General features: G+C 41.4%; 2 protein-coding genes, 1 non-coding gene and 1 pseudogene across 3 annotated transcripts; 2 read left to right on the forward strand and 2 right to left on the reverse strand.

The window, feature by feature from the left end:
* Positions 1-14: 14 nt before the first annotated feature.
* Positions 15-5,327, reverse strand: LOC127766087 (transcription factor TGA2.2). Its single transcript, XM_052291120.1, has 10 exons — positions 5,123-5,327; positions 4,583-4,628; positions 4,310-4,497; positions 3,175-3,255; positions 3,029-3,088; positions 1,861-1,938; positions 1,704-1,755; positions 1,329-1,600; positions 939-1,184; positions 15-674 (listed from the first exon to the last, which is right to left on the reverse strand). Exons 3-10 carry the CDS (start codon positions 4,373-4,375, stop codon positions 528-530), a joined length of 1,002 nt encoding a protein of 333 aa, XP_052147080.1. The 5' UTR covers positions 4,376-4,497; positions 4,583-4,628; positions 5,123-5,327; the 3' UTR covers positions 15-527.
* Positions 5,328-5,779: 452 nt separating this feature from the next.
* Positions 5,780-5,852, forward strand: TRNAA-CGC (transfer RNA alanine (anticodon CGC)). Its single transcript has one exon. It is a non-coding gene; the product is annotated as a tRNA-Ala (tRNA).
* Positions 5,853-12,608: 6,756 nt separating this feature from the next.
* Positions 12,609-13,054, reverse strand: LOC127765322 (uncharacterized; annotated as a pseudogene).
* Positions 13,055-22,618: 9,564 nt separating this feature from the next.
* LOC127768129 (zinc-finger homeodomain protein 2-like) lies at positions 22,619-23,600 on the forward strand. Its single transcript, XM_052293659.1, has one exon. The coding sequence runs from the start codon at positions 22,866-22,868 to the stop codon at positions 23,397-23,399; it is 534 nt and encodes a 177-aa protein (XP_052149619.1). The 5' UTR covers positions 22,619-22,865; the 3' UTR covers positions 23,400-23,600.
* Positions 23,601-26,103: the final 2,503 nt, after the last annotated feature.

Genomic DNA, 26,103 nt, shown 5'->3' on the forward strand with positions numbered 1-26,103 from the left:
TAAATCTACAAAGCTCAAAACAGTGGTACTAGCGCCCACTTGTGTGCATGTACATAATATAGACACCAAGATAATGAGTATAGGATGACCAAACAATCAGCAGAACATGTTCTACCCATAGTTTCCATTTCACCTATATTTCGGTTGTCATAAAAGAAAGGCCCTGCTTAAGTGCTTATCTATTCAGTTAGAACAATCGACCATCCCGTGCGAGATGTCCCCTTTGCTTTTCGTTTCCGACCACTGTAAGATCGCTGGGTATTCTTCCAGCCTTTATCTACCTTTTATTTTATTGCTAATACAATTGTACAATCTGCCAATCATAAATTCACCATAACTTACAAGTTACAAGCTTTACCCTACTTGTACAACATCAGGTACAACATGAAACCAAAAGGTGTCAATACAACTTGTGCCGAGGGAACTGAGCCACCAATCTTCTGCAAATGCATCCGCAATCAGTCCCGCTCCGCCGTTCCTCCCTGATCAGTTCATGAAGCATTAACGGTGATGCACCCTATGTGTTGTTACTCCCGCGGCCTAGCAAGCCAGAGAGAACTCAGGGCACGCAAACGTGAGAAGTAATCGTGTATTGCAAGTAGAGCACGGGCAGCTTGTCGGATTGTCAGAATTCGCTGCATTTGGTGTAAAGTCTGCTGCCGCAAATTGTCAGCCTGGCAGAAAGAAGATTAGAACTCTTCAGAAAAAAAAGGGTCATCTAAAACTTGCAGAACTTGCTCGGGATCAAAAGCACAAATAAGAAAGGGAACACAAAAAATTTCAGTAACTCGTCAAGTCATCAGCAAACTAGTATCAGGTTTCAAAAAAATCTTTTGCCTGTTACAGCAATAACAAGAGTGCATGCTTGCCAGAATCAGAGATAACAGAAAATTTCAAAACAGTTTGAAATATGACACATGATTTTGAAAGACGCTTACCTGACGGAGGAAATTCTCAAGGGTCCCAAGTTTGCCCATGGCCATAGCCATTTGACCCATGTAGTTTGCCACATTCCCTGAAGATCCTGATGGACCAAGGGACCCGGCCAACGTATCTGCCAAGGATTGTTGCAACGCTTCCATTCCCTGTGATAGAGCATCTTCAGCCTGCTGAGAGGACTGTTGGAGGTTCGATAGTCCCAACAACTGCTGCTCAGTTAAAGGCTCGAGCTGATTCACAAGAAGCTGAAATTTTACAGGAGATTGAAATTAGTGTTACGATGCAGTACCCATTAAAACAAGATATTAGATGACTTTTTTCTTTAGGACTAAAGTATCCCTGAGGTGTGCTTTTATAATTTTCTTATATGCAGCACACGGCTTATGCACCTTTAGAAGCTCAGAGGAACGAAAACCCCCAAGCCACAAGAAGCACCTTTCAGCAGGTGTTTTCCACATGCCTGAAAGTATATGAAACACATCAGCCTTTGCGGCAACACCCTTCAGCCTGAATATCTCATCGTAATGCGCCATTATCCCATCTACAATGAGACGGAGGTCGCTGTCACTTGCATGAGCATTTACTGCAGTCCTCAGCTCATTTATCTGCTTGTTTTGTTCCTCCAACCAACGGGCATATTCTAAATCAAAAGTCATAGCTCCTGTAGAGAAAACTTACTCTTATCAGTTCAACCCCTAACAAACACTAAAGAAGTACACACAAGTGAGCAGGTACGCGTGCAACTGTGCGTACACAAATCTTACCATTTCCACTCATAGCATGAGTTTGGTCTCCTGAGCTCGAAATGTAAATTCCCTGCAGTACAATATCCAGGTGACATTTAAAGCTACCATCTAAGACAGTGAAGCAAAAAAAATGCAGTCAACTGGAACTTAACAACATCAAGCACGAAAAACTTACTTGTTGGCGAGCTTTATTGATCTCTTGCTCCAAGCTTGCAAGTTTCAGCTTACTGCTCTCTAATTGTTGTACATATGCCTTGAAAAGGAATAAGAAGTATGTTTTTTTAGTAACAATCGGTAAATCAAGAAGTGTAGACAGAAATTAATACTAGTGGATAAGGACAATGCATTTGCTTCAATTCATGAAATTCAATTGCTTATGCCTAGAATGTAAATTCTCAAGGTTATAGATGTTACATGTACTGCATAGCTACCTGTGTATTTACTCTATTCTAGAGGGTGTTTTCTACATATCTGTATAGTTACCCTTGTATACCTGTTGGCCCAGTTAGTCCATAGTAATTCAATGCCCAGAACATTCAACAAGAAAAACATCAAAGAAAACAAAGACCCTTGCAGGTTAGTTATTTCTTGGAAGGGAAGTACCTTCTGTCCTTCTGGAATTCTTTTGTAATTCCCATAATATCATAAAACGATAAAAAAAAAGAAGCAGTTTAAGTGCTAAATAAAACATATTTGTAGGCCAACCCATTAGTTGCACCAGTATTAGCTCCCTGATTTACAAAATTACAAACATGGACTTATCTAAATTGCTACTGAAAACATGATTGTCAGCTAGTTGCTTACTTAAGCATGCATATGCATAATAGCCATCCACCAACCCACCCAGTGGTGGACCCACGATATCTAAGACAGCTGTACACTTGTACAGAGTAGAAGAGTAATCAAGGTCTAGAAACTATTCCTACTAGAGCCGGCATCCCAAAAGAAAAGGAAAATTATTTGGGGTCATGAATATGGAGTATTTTCAATAGCTATTAGCATACATATCCCTGCTAGCCTGCTATATAATGACCATTTTGCAACCAAAAAGTAGAGTTGGGTGTGCATCTGTACACCCATGACTCTCCGTCAGGTGCACCCATAAGCTCATCCATGGCATTTTCACATAACTGCACCATCATACAATTACAGTTCCCTGATTAAGCAACCCAAAGTCACCTAAATAAATTTAAGGCAAAAAAAAAATACTCGCATGCACACACATAGACATTAGACAGAGATAATATGGATGTGCATCCTTAGTTGGTGCGGAGACCAGAAGTCATAATTCCATTGTCCAAAAAAAGGACAGGTAATATGACAAAAAGTTGTGGTTATAGTACCTTTTTTCTCAGCCGACTTTTTCTTGCAGCCTCACGATTTTGAGCAAGCCGGCGTAACACCTACAGAATAACAAACATACTTCCTAAATACCATCATTAAGAAAGGATAAGTAACACTGCACAAGAAATAGGAGATAAATTAACACCTTTTGGTCCATGGGCTTGTCAGATCTGTCAGACCGATCAGATGAATTAGAAGGCACAATAGCTCCACTTTGCCCGTCTACCTGCAAAGATTTGTTAGGACAAAATTAGAACAAACATCTCAGTGTATCACACATGCAGTGTAATGAGAACTTTAGAGTAGCAGTACACAGAAGCTGGATTGATGATATCTGATAATTGTTTAGACGACTCAAGAAATTTATAGGCATTTCAGCAGGACATACGAAACATAAAACTCTTTACATGTGAAATTTAATAAATGTTTGTTCATCTATAAAATTACAAAGATGGAATTTGTCCATGTACTTTTCACACCTAAATAGAAAACATCCAAAATAACACCTCACACAAAACCAAGATAACAAAATTCAATAACCATCACTGGTAGGTGCTCATCCAATTTCAGCATTTCCAGCAAGGCATCAACTGAATAGGACAAGCCTTCTCCATTAAAGTGGAACAATTTTTGTATAAATCAGAGAAATTGGCATGGACAGTTGGCCAGTTTAATGGAAGTAGTAGTAACCAAAGTAGATTATTGGTTATAGTACCTGATGCCTCTATAGTTAGAAAGTCAACTTTTTAAAAGTTTTTACCTTAACAATCAAATTCTTCACAAAATTGATATCAAAATGATGTGCCTAGTGTCAACCCATGTTACATGTCAACAAACGTTCTGAAACTCCCAGGCAGTTTAGCACCAAATCATGTATCATCCTTTTATTTGATAAAAATATTTTAGAATAACCAGGTGCTGCATGGACATAACATTTCAAGGCACTCAAGATTAGTAGTTACTGATTGTCCAGCAGTAGTTGTCCTGTTAACTTTAGAGGTTCATAATAAATTTTCTGTACTGTTTCCTTTTGTACAATCATCTTGAGAGGGTCAAATAACCATAGAAAAAGAAGTACTTTATATCTTGTAATAAAAGTAATCCTATCATAGAACTGAAGTTCAACTCATCATATGCGCCTATGGTGCTATCCATGACCTATTATTAGACTATCAGTCAGCTAGATACAGTGCCTATGTTGTTTTGGCTTTTGTACCTAGCTTGCATAAATGATCAATCACCAGGAGCATAAACAGAGTGACAGAGAAAAGAGAAGTTACCATCTGATTCTTATCGTCGGTATCCAGGACTGTTGATGTGTCAGTCCTCGAACTAGCATCTGCCATGCCGGGTTCTTCCCAGCTCCAAATAAAGAGACAACAAATTGCTTTGTTGTCCCTTACTTGTAACAGGGATGCAGGCCACCTTCAAATGCCCTAGGATCACTGAGATGCCAGAGTCGCCACCTCTACATCAAAGCAAACGCACCGTAAAAGGCTGTGCATCCAGCAATGACAAAACCAATATCCCAACTAAGACAGCCGTATCCTTACTTCTAGCTAAGGCGCCAACAGATCAAATTAGCTGTACACGTTGGATCTGCGAAAGAATCAAACAAATGATAGTAATCAGCCAGGGTTCATCAAATAATTAAAATCAAGCAGCATGCCAAACAGCACCTTCCTTAAAAACAGTATATAGCAGATAATAATTCCGACGGCAACAGCTACCCAAGTATAGGACGACACCAGTAAGGACGAGAGAGGATTTAAGGCAAAACCAAAAAAAGAAAAAAGTACAGCTATCTCCGAGCTCGTAGCGTAAGTTCCTAAGCTCAGGGCTACCCTCCTCCTCCTCCTCCCAGCTGGTGTAGCTCACACAACAGCTTGCGAAGCTTCTACGGAAAGCAGCCGCGCGGCCAACCTCCCCAAGCCAAAGGCGTCTACAACGACAGCGCGAGATCAAAACAAGCCCTACGGACATCGAATTCGCGAGCAATCAAACCACGCGCGCGGGAATTGGATGGGATCGATCGGGCAGACCGCGCTAGCTAGCTCCAAGCAACTAACTCATCAGCGGGAAATAGGTCTTACCGAGAGCCAGCAGGTGTCTACCGCCGGGGGGAGCGAGGGGAGAGCCCCCCGCCGTGTTCGGATTCGGAGGAGCCCAGCTGCCGGCGGCCGCCGCCTGGGGCGGCTTCGGCGGTGGAGGCGGGGTCGAGACGGCAACGCGCAGAGAGAGAGAGAGAGAAATGGGGGGAGGCGCCGAGGTCGGGTTGGTCAGAAGGAAGAGAGAGAGGCGAGGCGAGGAAAGCAACCACGGGGGAAGGAGCGTGCGCTCGAGTCAAAGGGTTGAAACTCGGAGGGGTGGGGGAGAACGGGCGGGTGGCTGACAGGTGGGTCCAGGGGCCCACGGAGCAGTGGGGTTTGGTGAGGAGAGGGACTGACGAGAGCCTAGGGAGGAGGCTATTGTATATAGGCTTTCCTTGCGGTAGTACCTGGACCATTCCATCACGTCTCCCAGGCTTCCCAGCTCCTCCTGTGGAGTATACTTATTGCTGCTTCCATCTTTTTTTAGTCAAAATTGGGAGTATTAACCTTTTGTTTTATCACAGTCGCTGTGGTATATACAGTATACTCTACGCACTCTGCAAGACTGTTCTGTACAGCAAATGTGACGTCGCATTACTGCCCTCTTTGGCCATTTTTACGATGACAATAAATAAAAAACATGGTTTACGACTGCACCAAGGGGGTGTAGCTCATATGGTAGAGCGCTCGCTTCGCATGCGAGAGGCACGGGGTTCGATTCCCCGCACCTCCATTTTCTTCAATTTTTCGCTGCCACATCATTTGGATCCCACATCATTTGGATCATTGGAGTTTCTAGTTTTTTGAAAAAAAAAGTTTTCGCTGCCACATCATTTGGATCATTGGAACTCTAGTTTTTTTTTCCACATCATTTGGATCATTGGAGTTTCTAGTTTTTTTTTTACATTTATTTTAAAATTTCCCACGTCAGTTGAATAATTGGAAACTGTAATCATTTGGATCATTGGATTTCTAATTTTCCACGTACGTCATTTGGATCTTTGAAGCCTCTAAAATCATTGGAATTTCTTTTTTTTATTTCAAATTTCCACGTCATTTGGATCATTGGAACCTCTATATCATCAGGCATATGATTTGGATCATTGGATTTCTACTTCTCCACGTCATTTGGATCATTGGAACTCTACATCTTTTGCTGCCAAATGCGCGCTTTGGATCATTGGAACCTGGAAGCTTACGGGGTGTTTAGATGGGGCTAGAACTTTTTAGCCCATGTCACATCAGATGTTTTGACGCTAATTTAGAGTATTAAACATAGACTAATAAAAAAACTAATTTCATAAATGAGAGCTAATCCGCGAGACGAATTTTTTAAGCCTAATTAATCCATAATTATCAAAAGTTTACTGTAGCATTACATTGTCAAAATCATGTCGTAATTAGACTTAAAAGATTCGTCTCGTGAATTAGTCCAAGCTTATGGAATGGGTTTTGTAATTAGTGGATGTTTAATACTCCAAATTAGTATCCAAACATCCGATGTGACAGGGACTTAGACTTAGAATAAGTCCCTGGAAACCAAACAGCCCCTTAATTACCTGAAGCATTATTGTTTTTGGCAACTGCCAATTGGTCAGGTTCACATGACGGAGTACTTAGTCCATTCCCAACACAATAATAGGATTGTTTTCATAACATTAGATAAACTGTCATCTAAGATGAAAAATGATATGGCAAGTGAATAAACAAGAAAATAGAAGGAAACCATGTTTTACATGAAGACATCATGTGAGATAAGTAGCATTAAATTTAAATATGAAATAGTGGTGTTTATATTGGAAGAGTAGTGTCTAGTATATATTAGTTTCTTGATGATGTGGAGTTTATGGATGTCCAGTGTATTGGGTTGGGAATGGCCTTAGAGCAGGTACAATAGCAGGCTATAAGCCAGCTATAAATATATTTTAAAGAGATAAAGATAGTGAGAGAAGAGCAGCGGGCTATAGATCTGTAGCCAGCTGCAGCACGGACTTCAAGACGTAATGTGTGTATGACAAGTGGGACCAGATATTAATAGCATAGTAAGCAGTTATTGTATGAATGGACTATTATATTGGCTATACATAATTTGGAGTTAGTAGTGGGCTATGCTATTAAACTTGTTCTTAAGGGTGGAAGCTTGGTCGGCTACCACATGAACCCACCACAGCCATGCCGCCACGATGCCAACAGCCAACTGCCTCCAACAAACGATAAACAGATCAGGAAGAACTCGGGCCGGCCGCCAGCCATCGAGCAGCCACGCAGCAAAAGTATTTCCAACAAGAACTGGAGTATATACTACTAACAGTTTGGCACAAAATCATCTGGATGTAGAAACGAGTGGGTTTTTTTTTTCCTTCTCAAATCCAGTTCAGAATTTACTCCGTGCTTGATCAAGGTTTGTGTTAGTTAATTTGTTCTCTTTATTACAGTACGTACTAGTCTTTATGCAGTAATTTGACTTGTTTGGTTTTGGGAATTAGGGGACTACTACCCTCTTTTTGTTAATTTAGGATGTGAGTATTCAGTCTTATTCTCTGATATCTCAAGTTTGGCTTGGTGATGTGCTGCTACCAGCCTACCACAGAACCATGGATTGGCGACGCAAGAAGAGCAAAGCGCCACGATAACAGTGTAAGTTCTACTACACAGTAGCATCTGATTTCCAGTTTGAACAAACAAGAAGGTGGCGAAATATGATACCGGTAATAGTATAGTACTGATATTTTTTTTTTGACCGGTATAGTTCTGATACTTTGATGCATCAAATTGTGGAAATCTCAACCCACAATTTCTTTTTTTTTTTAAAAAAAAAACTCTTGCTGATACTGATAATAGTGGGCCGGCCTGGATGCCTTCTGTCAGATAATGGGCCGGATTCTTCTCATGGGCTCGAATCTTGAATTGTTGATGCCTCACTGAACCTGGTAGCCTACCTATCAACGGTTCCAACGGGCTATCCGCAATTATTATGCATTCGCTGTTCCGGTAAGTACGGTCATAAAATTATCTAGAACAAGAATAACATGCTTCTTTCCATCTTGATGAGTTCTTTGACGCCAAAAACATAGGGTGCGTTTGGATCCTATACCATGAATGATTCGCCTTCTTTTTCATCATTCAATGCAGCTAAAGTTTTATACCCTGCGCAGTCCAAAATGTCCATTACTTAACTAGAGAACCATGACATTAGCATGCTAGTAGTATTCTGTAGTCCATTGTCCCAGTAAAACCAAATCTAGCATGCTCAACTGTCAACTCAACTGCCTCCACTCAGTCCAAAAGCTTGAGCCCATTTTCCAGAATTCAGTGAACAATCAGCTAGCTAGGGTTCCAGATTGACATGAGGACGGTCAAACCCTGCTCTGTAGAAGGTGCAAGATAACCTGCCATCCTCAATGACTCCTTCTCCCTAATGAGAACTAATTAAGTTTGGGATGGATTATGTGCTAGTAATTAATGATGGCGTCCCAGTTAAATAATCCAGCTACCTACCCAATCACACTTAGCAGCGATGACTGCACGGTTTCTTGTTCCTGTCGCATTCCATGCACGCTGCTTGAGTCACAACAATTAATGCAGTTGACAAACAATCTGGTCAGGAGGGTAGACTTCTTCATCAGTTGGCAACAGGGCTTTGTCGCTTTGAACAGTTCTTGACATACTATGGAGTACGGACAGTTTGCTGTACGGTGAAAACGGTATGAAAATTTTCGAGATTTCCGACTGCCATTTCCGATTTGCACCAACTGCTTCAGTCGATATCGGTAATTGTCGGTGTCGAAAATGAAAACAGCAAGATCTTCCAAAAATGATAGCGGAAATAGAATGGAGGTTTTTCCGACCGTTTTGTCAGTAACTGTATTTGTCTGTAACCGTAATTGTCCGGTGATTTTTATAAAAAAAATTCCGAAGTAATCTAGCGACCCTATCAGCCCAACCCATCAAAAGCCCATGAATAAAGAAAGAATGGCAAGCTTGTAGCCCATGAGGAAAAGGAAGTGGCCAGGGAAAAATGTTGTTAACCCTAAGGGCATGTGTACTTTGCTGAACTTTTATCTTCTCAACTTATCGATGTTAAAATATTGTTAAACTTTTATTTATATTGTTCGTCAAACTTATTATTATATCATTAATCATTATACAACGGTGTTATATGAAGTGTGATGATGCACGAATGAAGTTATAAAGTTATCTTCATGCATAGTTAAATATGTGATTATGCTACACTCCGTAGTTTCCAACATGAACTTTCGACTTCCAATCAATATCGATAGATTCCGTTCCAACGGTCCCGTTTTTGATATATCGATATTACCAATATTGTTACAGTTTTCGGGTCAACCGTTCTGCTTCTGTTTTCAAGAAAAAAAATATGGAAACGTAAATGTAAATGGTAGAGTTTTTTCGACCGTTGCCAACTGTTTTCATCCGTAGTTTGCTGTAGGGGATGGAATATGGATCAAGCCATCGATTTGCCGAGAAAACTGCTCCACAGAGTAGTACTTACACCGTGTTTAGCTGTAAACTTTTCTTTTCAAACTTACAATGTTTCCATCACATCAAAATTTTTCTACACACATAAATTTCTAATTAGCTTTTCTGTCACATCGTTCTAATTTCAATTAAACTTTCAATCAGCGAAACCGTTGAGGCGTTGACACAGCGCGTACGTGTAGAAGGAATCCGTCATGCTTGTGCGCTTCAGAGTTCAGACTGAAAAAACTTGAGCTATTTTTCGTAGCTTGTGCGTGTACTGATTTGTGGTTCCAGGTTTGCTTCGTGGGCAGCAAGCTAATTAAATTGCTTGCTGCGATCCCTGAATTTCGAGGAAAAAACTTGCCCGATTGATTGCTGGCCTGTTCGACTCTCAAGTTTCTTCTTCCTTTGTCTTCAAGGTACCAATCAACATATGCATATATCTCGATACTCCCTTCGTACTCGTAAAGAAAGTCGTTTTGACAGCGACACGGTCTTCAAATTATAACTTTAACTTCTTGTTCTATAAAAATATTTATTGAAAAGTGATATATGTATACTTTTATGAAAGTATTTTTCAAGACAAATCTATTCATATAATTTTACATTTTCAAACTCAATAATTTAAGAGTTATTTATAATTTATATTCTTAAGGTTTGGCTTAAACATTGTTCTAAACGATTTCTAATACGAGTAAAGCTCATCAGTTCTCATGTGTGAAAACTCTGGATATCTTAGAACGGGATCTGCAGATTCTTGCGCATTTCCTAAACACGTTGTGCTACTCGGGGCTGTGTTTACGCATTGTCTGGTTGCGAACTAATCTCGTGCACAAAACGGAGTACATGATTAATTAATTGTTAATTAAAAAATAAAAATAGATTAATACGACTATTAAAAAAATTATTTTTAAAAAAAATCTACACAGTTTAGCTATTCAGAAAACTTACACGTGAAAAATGGAGAGTAGTAGTTAGGAGAGGGGAGTACTCCCTGGAATCCTAATCTTGGCTGTGTTTAGTCCCTTCTAAAGTTAAAAGTTTAAGTTAAAATTGGTACGATGTGACTGAAAAGTTGTATGACAGGTTAATGTGATGGAAAAAATTGAAAGTCAGGCCTTGTTCCCAAATCCCAGTAAGATCTAGACTGAGCATGCAACGTACTCTGGTAAATTCCGACAGCTAGCCTAGCCAGCAATCAACCTTGACCAGATTGACCTGTCTGTTTCAGACTGTTAGCTTAGAGCATCCCACAGATACTCATCGTATCCTTCATCTAAGGGTGTGTTTAGTTAGGGAAAAGAAAATTTTTGGGTGTCACATCGGACGTTTGACCGGATATTGGAAGGGGGTTTTCGGATACGAATGAAAAAACTAATTTCAGAACTCGTCTGGAAACCGCGAGACGAATTTTTTGAGACTAATTAAGTCGTCATTAGCACATGTGGGTTATTGTAGTACTTATGGCTAATCACGGACTAATTAGGCTTAAAAGATTCGTCTCGCGATTTCCCCCATAACTGTGCAATTAGTTTTTCTTTTTATCTATATCTAATACTTTATACATGTGTCCAAAGATTCGATCTGATGTTTTTAGGAAAAAATTTTGGGGAACTAAACAGGCCCTAAGAAATAGTGTGCATGGACGAAATCTGAGCCTCCAACGAATACACCCACCAGTCATTCAAAAATAGTAGCGCATGTGCTAAACAGGAGAGAGGATCGTTCCTTTCTCTTCACGCGATATTGCAATAGCCGCCTCTAAAACAAGCTCCCGCCTCCATCCGAAATTCCGTGGAGTGAGGGTAGAGAGGTAGCGGTGGCTCACTGGCTGGTGTAGCTGTGGAGTGAGGATGGAGAGGGAGGGGTGTACCAGATCTGGAGGTGGGCTGTTGGCAGCAGCTGTGCTACCAGCGGCCGCCATGCACCCATCCACGCCGCACCGCAACATCGGACGCTCCCGCCGTTGCTCATGCGCGCCGTCGCCCGCGCTGAGATTCACGCTAGCTTCCGTCGTCACCCCTCCATGTTCATTTCCTCTGTCGCCCCTCCACGCCCATTGTCACCGTTGCCCTTGTGCGCCCACCCGTTGCCTCTGCGTGCTCGATTTGCAGCCGTCGTCGCCCCTCCGCACATGCCCGCTCCTCACCGTTGTTTGCTGGATAAGAGAGGAAGGGGAATAGAAGTTGGGTCAGAGAAGGATGAATAGCTATGTTGCTATACACTTTGCCGCATGTATTTTATCTCGCTATGATTTTATTGTACCTATTACAAATGTATTGGTTAAAATATACTCATTTCAAATAACTACACACTACAAATACCAATGTTAAAATTAAGTCGTTCAGAATATAGCTTCTATGAAAAAATTAATATAAATATATGAGTAGTTAGAAGATATTACTAAAATATAGGAGGGTGTAATATGAAGGATGAAGTATATATGATCGGTTGAAGTGGAGAGGATATAAGAGGGAATCTTTTTTTATGACCATCCAAATAAATATATGAAGGGTCAAATTTGAATGAGCTAATGGAAATGTTCTTAGATAGATCCCAGTCCGAGCGACCATACAAATCTCTCTCTCTCTTCAAATTACCCAATTAATTTGTTCACACTGATGTATAAAACACCCTCCTACCTAGTGGTAGTTGTTGTACGTAATTAAGGACACGAACAAATACAAGCCCTTTCTAAAAGGATCTCATAAAAAAATTGTCATGTGGGATTAGGCCACTTCTAAAAACTCAATCCACAATGGAGATCACCTCAAATACTTTTCTATTTTAGTAGTTGGTTTTTGGCAATTTTTGCTACAGCATATCGTGGCTTTGCAGTTTTAACTGTAAAACACTGCGCGAAGTGACTTTTGGGGGGAAGACACTCTCAAAAGTTGGATATTTATTGGTGGACACCGCACCAATTAAAATAATAACTTCTGGGTGAGGCGGAGAGAGAAATTGCATGAAATGTCAAAAATGACCTTGGGCCCACATGTCAGCTCTCCTATCCCCTCCTTCCAATGCCGCATTGCACGTACTCGATCAGCCTCCACGCTGTCGGCTTTGGTTGCTGCGACTGCGGCGGGGACGGGGGCTCCTTGGCTGGCTTCTGTGCCTTCCGCTCCGCCGCCTGCAGCTTCGGCGTCCCCGTCGGCGTCTGCGGTTGGTTCTCCGTTGGCGTCGCTCTTCAACGGGTCCATCTCATCGGGGAGCCACGCCGGCTGCGATAGTCGCACGTACTCCAACAGTGGCACCGTCTCCTCCAACGACACCCCGCCTTCCTTCCCGCTTCCGACACAGTCCATGAGCAGCAGTTGCTGGTGGCAGCTTCCCGCCTACCCTCCGCTTCTGCCGCCGCGCCCTGAACCTCGATCCCCTCTTGTCGCCGTCATAGCGCCTCCTCTCCTTCACGGTGTCCCCAACCTTGTTGTCCTTCTTCATCGCCGGCATCACCTACACCAGCGGGGTACTTGTCTGGACGGCCGGCAACGGCGCAATCGTTGACTCGGGTGGCGCGCGCCGCCTATCGTCCAACGGCGGCCTCCAGCTCATCAACGGCTCCAGCACCGTGCTCGGGTCGTCGAACACCAGCTAGCAAGGGGTCACCGACTCACCGTTGCGCGCGCTCACCTTCCTACCAAGATGTGGCGGAGATGCGATGCGGCGCTGGAAGGAGGAGAGAGAGATAAGAGATATAGGAGAGCTGACATGTGGGCCTAAAGGTATTTTTGACATTTCACGTGATTTCTCTCTCCTCCTCACCCAGAAATTATTATTTTAATGGGTACGGTGTCCACCAGCAAATATAACTTTTGAGAGTGTCTTCCCCAAAAGTCATATCCTACAGCTGAAACCGCAAAGTCATGATGTCTGTAGAAAAAATTGCCTTGCTTTTTATAAGGCGGATTCTATATTACATTTTGTTAGCAGTATAAATGGATTTTTTTTTTACAGTCTAGACCACGTGACAATAAATAAATCAACATATATACCCTTTGCACCCACTGTTAGCCGGATATTGCTATTCCCGTCCCAAAGGCGTTAGCCCATCTCCCTCTTGTATGCCACCACGCCTTCGTCGTCCGTCTCCCCTCTCTGTCTCCCTCTCGTACGTCCGTATGATTCCCCTCCGCCTGTTGGCAGCACACCTCCCCTCTCCTTCTTTGGCCACCACTCCTGCCATCCCCTCCTCATTTTAGATTATAGAATATAATTAATATCCCGATCTTTAATGAAAAGATCAACAGTGGATTGTTCTCCGGTGACAGATCAAGCTCACGTAATAGGCTCCGCAGCAGATTGTCCTAAGGTTGAGTTTGTCGTATAGTAGGCATATCTTCTTCCCCATCCCGTCGATCGTGTTGCGCTACCTGCCACTTTCTTCTCTGGTCCTCGTCTATCGTCGCTCGAAGTTAGGTTTAGCAGGCACCCATACCCTTGCAAAGGAATGAACGTCCCCGTAGAAACACAGCCCGCATCGACGTCGACGGGAATCTAGCTCCGAGCTGGCTTTTCAAAACCATTCGTCATGTCACCGTTCTATAAATGGCCGAAGTAATCAACAGAGGTTATCTAATCCGATCCGTATACCTGGTATGCCTACCAATTATTAATCTGACCAAGCTATAATTAATTACCATCGTGTTTGAAGCTATTAGTTTAACACGATGGCGTTCAAAGTCGGTGCTGGTTTATCCCATCCGCCCCATGTTTGGACTGCGCACGAGCTGCATAATGAATTATTAACGGTGCGAGGTTCAGAATTCCAAAGGAAGTCTCTGTTCTAGTTGAACTGGAGTACCAAAGTGACACGTATATATTTTTTTAATGGAGTGGTTAATTAAGCAAACTAGTTAGATCATCGCGCTGACTATAACTTCTCTTGACTGACAGAAAACGAGAGTCATAGATACGTATTAATCTGATGATCCATAACAAATCTAAGGCGTAAGGAATATAATTATTGACACAGTACTCTTCCTAGCAAAACAACTGCACGCAGGAAAATGGGTGCGCAGAGCAATACACTCGATGATGATCTGGTTCTAATTTTACCTAACGCTGTTTTCCCTGCAAAGATGTCGAGAGAGAATCCACCGGAGAGAAAAATGGTGCGAGAGGGACAGATAGTGCAGGAAAATATCCAATGTTGCATGCATATGGGAGTTACTGCAGCAGGCCTTGGCGAGCAGTAATCCACTAATCCTGCAGAAAGTGACACATACGTAGGGATCAGGTGCAATTATTATAGTGACAGCAACTTTGGTAGTAGCCGCTGATCCACCATCCAGCAGGTAAGGAACGTCGAGAATTAACTGTCTTTGCTTCCTCCTTTTAGCTATTCGGATATGAAATGTTTTCTCCTTTTCTTTTTATCTCAACTTTCTCAAGTTTAAGAGAAATCAAATGTAGTTTATAAAGAAAATGCACATATACTTCACTTCAATAATATTTTGCACAATTGTACATAGCACTGGCAAATAAGCTAGTGAGTTTAACTTTTCCCTGTGTTTGGGAATAATGCATCCACTGAGTAAAAAAAAAAAAAGAAAGCTAAACTAGCACTCCAAAATCTTCCCGTAAATCAGTGTGAAGCTTCTATTGATAACTTCTAAAGAAAATGTTCCGTTCAAAAAAAATTAAAGAAAATCAACAGGATTAATGTTTCTTAGTTGAACAGAGCATGAGTGACATAAAAAAATTAAAGGAGTTACATCAAAATATGAGCACTGCTTAAAGCCCTTCAAATAAATGCCAAGCTTCTTGTACACATCTAAATAAGTAGTATTAAGTTTCTTCTCAAATGAAAAATAACTGTGCCCGTATTTGATGTTCAAAGAGCTCAAGGAGGGAGGATACAACTAAATCTGAACATTCCTTACTAGCTCGATGGTTGGATCGGTGGCTACTGCCAAAGTTGTAGTTAATATATAGGGACTGCAACTAATCCTAATCCTATGGATCAGTATCCTCTGCAGTCGAAGTCACGTAACTTTGTCACTGACATGTGGACCCAATGATCCCTGAGCCCACATGTCAGTGATAAAACACCGTGCATTCAACTGCAGAGGATCTCAATCCCAATTCCATACGTAGGCCTCATTATTTTGGGATACAATCTTAATTTTCATTAGCGTGTTTTTTAAACTATTAAACGGTACATTTTATATGAAAACTTTCTGTTAAAAAGTTGTTTTAAAACATAAGATAAGTCTATTTTTTTTAAAAAATATTATAATAATTAAAACTTAATTAATTATATGTTAATGTTATTTTTACTTTATCTTTATCTTCGCTGCGCCTGCAAGTGGGCCGACGACGACGGCGCGGAGTCCTGGCCTCTCCGGTGGTGCCGACGGGGAGACGGTACGTTGAGTTGAGTGATAGCGGCGGCACCATTGACTAAGAGTGGAAGAATAAAAACGATGAGATGGATGGATCGCTACAGGGCTAGCTGGAAACTTCACCCGGCAGTATGCACGGTCATTATTCAGTTTTCAGATTGCACTTTCTTTCAGACTTCAGTACAGATCACACTATCGATCGATCACACCGCGCGTTAATTCTTCAATCCTGTCTCCTTCCAAGCCGTACCGCAGCTTCCTCCCGGCCTGTTGCTGATCGCGCCGGGATTACCTTGTCGTGGTGATGATAAAACGCTGGCGTCATCGGCCTTGCGTCTGACAGGATTTTTGATTACCTGGTAATAACATGTAGTAGTTTTTTTTTTCCAGTTACATGGTTTTTTTTCTTTTTTTAGAACACTACAGTTACTTCCTCCGTTTCACAATGTAAGTCATTCTAGCATTTTCCACATTCATATTGATGTTAATAAATCTAGATAGATATATATGTTTAGATTCATTAACATCAATATGAATATGAAAAATACTATAATGACTTATATTGTGAAACGGAGAGAGTAGATGGTAAACAGACTCGCATAACTTCCCTGGAGACAAAGGATCCAGGTCCTCTACAGTACAGCAGAGAGGAACTGTAGCTATAGTATTCTGAGTCTGCTACAGCGAACCAATGCAACAAACAGTCTTTTGGTACTGTAGCAAAGTACTTTGTAAACAGTATTTTTACTGTTTGCTTGATTACTGTTTCCATTTACTGTTTAGATCTGCTGTAGCGATTTGTTTTTGACCGTTGGATGTGGATCCAACAGCAAACAACACACCCTAATGCAGAGCACTGTAGCTCCCTCTACATTCTCTCCTCCGCTGCAGAGGATCCAAATTAGGATAGAAGCCGTTTCTTGCCGGAAGTGGATTAAATCTCGTTCAAACGGTTAGTGGAAGCTACCTAAAGCTTTACTTAATTTAGGCATATATATATATATATACACTATAATAGTGTATGATAAATTAAGTCCGTTTAAAGTACGGGGAATAAGTAATTAACCTGAGCTTTTTGACCGTGCATGGGTGCCTACGTGCGTGCTTGCGGCATGTACAGCGCGCAGGAGAAAGTACCTCGCACTTGCAGCTCTACAGGCGAGGTGAATATTTTACGGGACTCCTGTTTAATGGCAATGGTTGGCAAGCTAAGCACGTTCCTGGACGGGAGATAGACACAATCTTGGACCAGAAATTATTTGTTGCATGTCCACGTTGCTTTCCGTTGATTGGATCGATTGTTTCAACGGCTCGACCGGCGCGGGAGCGGAGATCGTTCGATGCATCGAGCTGTTTAATTAGGGGAAGTCATCGGTCGGTCGGTACAATATTAATCATGGAATGCATCTGCAATCCAAATCGGATTACTCGATCCTTCCTATATAGAACATTAGCTTGGATTATTTAAATAGTCTGATGATCTCCTTTAAAAAAATAGTCTGATGATCTGGCTGTTGTTAATTAGCTAATGTGTGCGTCCATGGAAGTCAACATTGTCAATTACTTAAAATTCAATGGAAGTACAATACAACATCTCTCTTCATTTATAATGATGATGGGTGAATTTATAAGGAGAGGTTTCTAGACAATTGGAATAAACATTATTCAACCAGAGAGGAGGGAGAGCAAGATAGAAAAGATCGAAGCGGGATCGGGAGGAAAGAAAGGATAAAAGCCAGAGGAATGGGAGCGATCCGAGACGCGCTACCTACTGATTAGCATGCATCACGTGTATTAGCGTGACCGTATAAAGTAAACGTAGGCAAATATAGTAATTAGACCCATAAAACTCTACATGAGTACGTGTTTTAATTTGTTGTGTATGCAGGATTTAGTTGTTGTAATAGGATATGATTAGTTTTTATCCGATCTATCTTTGATAACTTAATATCCAAGTCATATACTCTTTGTATATCACTGCAAAGGCCCAACACAATTATACCCGCACACACAGTTTATGGTATTAAAGTGGACAACCTAGAGCTAGAGGCATCATCCTTAGGAGGAGCTATCTCACGGCCAATCTTTAATTTTCGGTGATTGTCGTTTGCGTCAAGCAGCAGCAAGCAACCTACCTCCGCACCTGATCTAGCGGCCCTAGATCTACCATCACTAGTCCTCCATCGCACCAAGGCGCTAGGGCCTCGCCATTCCCCTGTTCTCCACAGCCAACCCCACATCCTCCTGGACACATTCCCCTGACTCCGTTAGAGGATTCAGGTACTATAGTAGGATATTATGTTACCTCTCATGGATTTCTAAAGATTCAAGTCATGTGCTATTTTATATATTTGCCTCCAAGGTTCAAGACAATAATCCACAGAACTACGTAGTCATTTCTGTCGTATACGCTTTCAATTTTAAATTAAAATTAGCAACGGGTGAAGGCCATTTTTAATCTTATTATTGTTGTACAGTTTAGCTAAGGTGAAATTTACTATAGGAATTCGCTTGGATATTCTTTTTACAAAATCATTAGCCGCAATTAAGGGTCCGATCGTCTCAAGTTAGCATGCAAGTTTTTTAAAAAGATTTTTTACATGACTCCTTTTGTATTTCTAAAAACGAACAAAATTAAAAACTGACTCAAACACGGATCTGTATTTCCAAAAGAGATTGAACTTACAAACCGATTCAAATACGGATGACGTACCAAAAGTAATGGCAAAAATATCTTCAATTTTTATAATAGTAGAGATAGAGATTAGCATAATTTTTCACACAATTTTACACAAAGCTAGTTTTGATAAGGAATATTATGTGTTATACAATCCTTAGCTTTTGTTTCTATAGATATAGTTTTATTTTGAATATAATAAAATTTAAAAATAAAATTGGATTTAATAGACAAATCAGTTCTAAGTAAATTTAGATTTGATATACAATTCTAATCTTATACTACCACCTATACAATTATATCAATCAACTTACACCGTTATAATTTGGATTGATTATGATATAGCAGCGTATTATTTTAATTCAATTTTAATGTGTCAACTTTTAGGCATTTAGAGCGAACAGAATGGCTCTTTTCTTTACCTATTTAATGATATACTATAAAAAAAATAGGCTATGAAAATAATAGAGCACATATATATAAAGGCGATGGGATATATAATGATATACTTGCTACTCCCTCCATCTTAGATCATATATAGCTACTTTTTAGAGTTTTTCGCGAAGATTAAGGAGAGAAGTAAAAAATAGTACTAGTTTATCCTTTATTAATTGTCTTGGTTGGTGGGAGGGATTATGGAGAGGTGAGGAGTATTTGGAAATTTCATTACTATATAAACACCCATTGGTATTGTACATGTTGCTATTGAACTATGTTTCATGATAAAATTTAAATATTAAAAGTAGCTATATTTTAAGATGAAGGAATAGTAACTACCACTTCTTTTACGAGGGCTGCCACTTGCATTAAGAACTCTTGTTGTACTCCCTCCGTTTTATACTATAAATTATTTTTAACTTTTCTTCTAATTAAACTTCTTTAAGTTTAACTAAATTTATAGAAAATGTTAGCAATAATTTTTACACAAATTGAACATATTACAAAAATATTTGAAATGTTAGTTTGAATGAAACTTATTTCGTGTTACAGATATTATTAATTTTTTTTATAAATTTGGTTAAATTTAGAACAAGTTTAATTAGAATATACTACAACATATAGAGGTGAACAATCAAGCTGCGTTTTTTTATGACCATGCTATCTGCTAGAGTGCGGTCATGGCTCATGAGTAGTGACGAGCTACTTCAATATGATAGTACACGTCAACCAGTGTGATTTATTCTTTCATTTGAATGGTAATGGCGCAATAGGATGTGCGTGCGTGTGTTTGTACACAGTGGCAGAGGTTGGCGGCATGCAGCCGCCTATGCAACGTCTACCGTGATTTCTTACGAAATGATGCCGTGAAATGATTGACAACCAATAGAAACCTACTCCACTTCCGTGTCGTGAGTATCCGTGTTCAATGTTTGACCGTTTATTTTATTTAAAAAACATTAGTCACATATACAGGAGTATTCATGTTTTATTATCTAATAACAATAAAAGTACTAATCATAAAAAAATTTTAAATAAAACAAATGATCAAAGATTGTACATGAGAAGTACAACTACATTTATTTTAAAATGGAGGGAGTGCTAGATTTATTTTATTGTCTGGATCCATCAATGATGCCATGGCTCCGCCATTTGTTTCTGTTCGGACATGCACTTCACCACTCCCATCATACCATAAAAAACATATTTAGTATACCTCCTTCATCTCATAGAAAAACAAATCTAATACGAGATATGATATATCACAGTATTAGCAATTATTACCATTTTAAGTAGTGATCTTAGTTTTTTAAGATCCATTCCAAGACCTTTTAGTTCACCAATTCTACATATTACTATCTTCATTTTATATTTTAAGTCATTTTGATTTTTTTCCTAGTCAAACCTATTAAAGTTTGATCACGTTTATAGAAAATATAGCAATATTTTAAAAAAAATAAACACATTATCAAAATATATTAAATATTAGATTTAATAAAACTAATATGATATTTTAATATATTTTTTTAACTTTTCTATAAGGTTAGTTAAATTTGACTAGGAAAATTGTCAGAGTTAAAGTATTATTTTGCGGACTAAATTGATGAGCCTATCTTATCAATATATATCGAATTAACTTGACTAACATATGATCTTTACTCAAATCCAACATAATTAACTCCCTTTTGTTTAAAAAAAATCCAACAGAACTCAATGAATTGATGTCGTTTGACCATATTACCTTATTCGAATTGATCCGATCGTCCGTATCCCTCCCTAGTGGCTATTGCCCACCCACGGAGCTAGAGTGAAATGGAAAGAGGCGCCACATGTTTGCTTTACTCTGTTTTAGAGGTGGGTGCTTAAGTTTGCGCTGAGGGGTACTTATATGGTGCAAATTGATGAACTATAGCTAAAAAATTGTCTTTACCGGGTTTCTGGGCACCCCCCTTTAAACATGTAGCTCCGCCCCAGAGTCAGCCCACCTCTATACCCCACGTTAGCTTCTCCGTTGCCAGCGCTGTGTCCATCGATCGCTCGCCCGCCGAACACGAAGACGATCCACGTCGCCATTCTCGCCGTTGTGTGCTACTATTACGTGTGCCACACGATTGGGTCGACGGTAGCAGAGACGGCATGCATGTACATCACCATCGATATCTCCACGTTGTCCGGCGCGAAATATTTCTCCAGCGGAACCGTACGTTGACCGGAACGCCGGCAAAACTCTCGTGTAGGCTTCCAGGGCGACATGCCATCCGAGTAATCAACAGATTTATCGTTGTACGTCAAAATCTCCTGCGCCCCTTTTTTTTCCGGGAACCTTCCCTACTCGATCGATCGATTGATCTATTGTGCAGATCGTCGATGTCGATGGAGATCGATAATCAATTCATCATCATAGATAGAATTTCATTCCCCTCCTCACCAACCTTCCGACTACTGGACTACTACTGTAGTTATATTTATCGCGCTAAATAATCGGAGAAAAACCGTAGGCCAATATATGCCAATATTAGCATTAATTGACAAAAGTTCACCACGCGAATCACGAAGTGAGTTTTTGCCACGAACGCACCCAATACACTCCAATATGTCCAAAAATCATGTTTTGCTGCTATTCGAACTTTTTCATTCCGGTCAAAAACAACGCATCCGTGTGTGCCAATATATGCCAATATTGGCATTATTTGACAAAAGTTCGCCGCACGAATCACGAAGTGAGTTTTTTCCACGAGCGCACCCAATACACTCCAATATATATAAAAAAAAAAATCATGTTTTAGGGATTTTTGATCTTTTTCATTCCGGTCAAAAACATCGCATCCACGTGTGCCAATATATGCCAATATTGACATTAATTGACAAAAGTTCGCCACGCGAATCACGAAGTGAGTTTTTGCCACGAACGCACCCAATACACTCCAATATGTCCAAAAATCATGTTTTTGTGGTTTTTGAACTTTTGCTTTCCGGTGAAAGACTTCGCACCCACATGTGCCAATATTGGCATTAATTGACAAAAGTTCGCCGCGCAAATCACGAAGTGAGTTTTTGCCACGAACGCACCCAATACACTCCAATATGTCAAAAAATCATGTTTTTGTGGTTTTTGAACTTTTGCATTCCGGTGAAAAACTTCGCGTGTAATCAGATGTTCACTCGTTTATTACATGTCAATTAAATAAATATAAATAATAATAATAATATATTAATTTGTGTAATTTAAACATGCTTGTGAAGTGATATATTACTTATTAATTCATTTATATTTAAAAAAATACAATTATTATAAGCAAATTTGATATCCATCCAAGCGAATAAAAAGTTTCTCCAAAACAAGAAAGTACTACTCATGGCATAGTAGTCGCAACTTGCAACTAGCAAGCTGCAAGCTACTCCTACTACGTAGGATGGCGAGACGCGAGAAAGAAACCGTCACACCCAGCGACCGTACTTGCCTGCATGACTCTCCAACTCCAGAAACCACCAAAACCGCATGTGCCTCAATTTGCCTCCAAAAAAAACTTTACTATTCTTCCGTGGATTCGCGGAACCTGCGGGCCGAGCCAATCCGTAGCGCGGGCGCCACAGAAACCAGTGATCCCTGAAACAAAAATCACCACCCCCCGTAGTACATCAAACAATCTTTTGCGGCGGCGCGCGCCCTATATATTTATCGCGCCACCGAAGCCTAAGACCCACCACCACTACTTCTTAGATCATCATCATCATCATCTCAATCTTGTCGAGAGGTGGATCGATTGATTGGTTTGCGTTTAATTAATTGTTGGTTTGGTCGATGGAGGCAAGATCGATGGACAGGCTGAGCGTGCACCACAACGGCGGCGGCATCTCGAAGCCGTGCCATGGCGGCGGGAAGGGCGGCGGCGGCGGCGGGAAGGGGAGCAGGGGAGGCGGCGGGAAGGGGATCAAGGTGGTGTACATCTCGAGCCCCATGAAGCTCACCGCCAGCGCCGAGGAGTTCCGCGCCGTGGTGCAGGAGCTCACCGGCCGCGACTCCAACGTCGCCGACCACGACCTCGACCATCACCACCACCACCACCACCAGCAGCGCTACCACTCCTTCTCCTCCTCCTCGTTCGGCCGCGCGTCGATGATGATGCCGGCGGCTGCGGCGGGCGGCGTCGTCCCCCGCTCCAGCATGCCGCCCACGATGGCGACCGCGAACGCCGCCGGCGCGGGGCAGATGATGATGGCGACGGCGGATGCCACCGGTGGTGGCGCCGCCGGCGTCATGGCCACGGCGGCGCCCATGCCGTTCCAGAGCGTGTACGACCATGGGAACTTGCTATACGGTCAAGACTACTGGTAGGCTGGTAGCTAGCTACATCGATCGGAGCTCCGTTTCCTTCTACATGCCACACCACCATGGATACGAGTATATGTACCGTATATATACTGCTTTCTGCTGTGCATGTACGCTTGCTTCTGCCTTAGTTCTTGGTTCGATCATCTTGTACTTCCCTTGTACGATCATACTAATATGTTGTTAATATAGAGGAGAGGTTTGTAATTATGCGTTCGCTGTCTCAACTTTTAACTGATCAACTGGATATTTTTCTTCCTCTTCGCCCATGGCCGGATCTCGCGCATGGTAGCTAGCATCTACATCGATCATAAATTCATAAGCATATATAAATGAAAACATATATGATAATATGAAGCGGATCTGCAGATGGATCAAGCAAATGGTGCAACAAGTTCATACCTATTTGTTTGTTTAACTCGAGGGCAATGACAGTATGACATGGTCAGAAATGGATTGACGCCGAACGATCGATCAATCGGTCGGAATCGATCTACGGCATAACGTGTGAGCTGATATACCATAGGTCCATATGTTAAGATTGCGCGGGGCACTTGATGAACTTGTGAAGGTTGGCTAGCTCGACCTGGGACATCAAACGCATGCTGCAGCTAAATCTAACGTGTTCGAGTACTGTTCGTGTACATCGATAGTTATCTGCCTCTCATTAATTAAGTTGCAAACTGCGGAAGGTGGTCATGGTCTCATACTCTCATGGACACTCGTCGAGACCTGTTTGGCATGAGAAGGAACGGAAATACCGCTCCACTCTTGTAATGTAATTTTCAGGAGCGGAGCGATAACTCCCCTCTATATTATTCAGGATCTCAAAAGTTTTTGGTATAGTTCTCTGTAGGAAGAATTTCAGAGTAGAATCTATGCTAAATGGACCCATCGTCTCCAGCCGCTCCAAGGACCCCTGAGTCCCTGACCACCGTGCATAGTAGCCCGAAAAATGGTGCCGGTAATTTTTTTTATCGACCAGACCATTTTTTATATGACGTTTAGAAACGTCATACCGTGTGCATAGCTGAATCAATAGCGATTAAGCTGGACGAAAAACGATCGAGAATTGATGGATATGTTAAAAATATGAATGTGGTGAACTTTAAGTGCTATTAAAGTGAACCAGTATTTTTCGGTGTTATAAAACTAAAAACGTGAACTTTTAATACTATATAACCAATTTTGTCTATTTTAAAATGAACTTTGAGTAATATATAACCAATTTTGCCTATTTTAAATAGAGCTGAAATTATTTGGTTGGGCTTAAGCTTCATAGCCATGTCAAACAAGCTCTATATTAATCATTGTATTCTTTTTATCTTGCGGCAAAGAGGGGGATTAGCTTAACTAGTCGGGAACATGTGTACTATTTGCAATAGGGCTAACTCAATAGTAACTTGCTAAGATTTTAAATCTTTTTCTAAGGGCCGGTGAAAAAACTTACCTAGTGGTTCATGAACCATAGTAGATATATTGGTTTAAGGTGTTGTATGTCCATCTTTTTGAAAGTTAAATTGGGGAAATTAAGAACCGTTTTTTGTATTCTAGGTGAAAATTGGAAGAGTTTGAGAACAAAAGATTTTTTTTTTTTTAGCCTAGATGGGTCCAATTTTTCTAGTCAAATGGTAATTTGTCGGTTTGGCCCAACACTGGAGCACGTACATGATGCGATTCAGCCCATCTTGGAATATTGTCTCGAATTTCCCCAGCTTTGCACAAAACTGGCCTCACATTTTAACCAGGCCCAAGTTTTAACACGCAAAGAGATGCACAAGCAGAAGGCCTACTACTGTACTAGGGAGTGGATTTTGCAGAAATTTTTACATTTTGGTCCTTTTTGAAAACTTATTTTACAAATAGACCCCTAAAAAACTTAAACCGGAAATGGTCCTTTTTGGTACGCCAGAGTGGCTGGCGCCGTACACCAACATGGCGGCGCCAGCCACACTGGCGCCATGCCCGTGCCACCGTGGCAGTAGAGCAGTCGTGGAGGTTCTGACTAGGCCGAAAGGGGCGCCAGCCAGAGTGGCGCCGCCCCTCATACCACGGCGCCAGCATGGCTGGCGCGCCCCTCCTCTGCGGGCCCCACCAACTTTCTCCCTCCCTCAAAATTTTCGCCTAGTCTGTTCTGCCTCCGGGCAACGGCTGGCGCCTCCCCCCAGACCGCGGCGCCAGGGTGGCTGGCGCCCCCCTCTTCCCCCCCCCCCCCCCATCAAAGCCCTTCTGCCTCCGGGCCTCGGCTGGCGCCGCTCTCATGGACCACGACGCCAGGGTAGCTGGCGCCGCCCTCTCCCTAGCCCGAAACCCTTCTGCCTCGCGGCACTGGCTGGCGCCGCCCTCCTCAACCGCGGCGCCAGGCTGGTTGGCGCCGCCCTCTGCCTCCCTGCAAATTGAAGATCCATATTGCACAAATGTACCAATTCACAGTTCGCAATTCAAATCACAATTCACAGAGTCGTACGGACTAAAACAAGTTCTAATTGCAGAAATCACAATGCCAAAAGTCCATCACATAGTCCTCACATAGTCCATCACATATTCCACACATCAAACAATGCCAAAAGTCCATCCTATATTCCACACATGAAACAATGTCAAGAGTCCATCACATAGTCCTCATATAGTCCATCACATTTTATATCACATAGTGCACCATATATGTCATACTACCAACAAATAGATTAACTTCATACAAATCACTTCT

This window comes from Oryza glaberrima, chromosome 3, assembly GCF_000147395.1.
Source record: "Oryza glaberrima chromosome 3, OglaRS2, whole genome shotgun sequence".
Taxonomy (NCBI): Eukaryota; Viridiplantae; Streptophyta; class Magnoliopsida; order Poales; family Poaceae; genus Oryza; species Oryza glaberrima.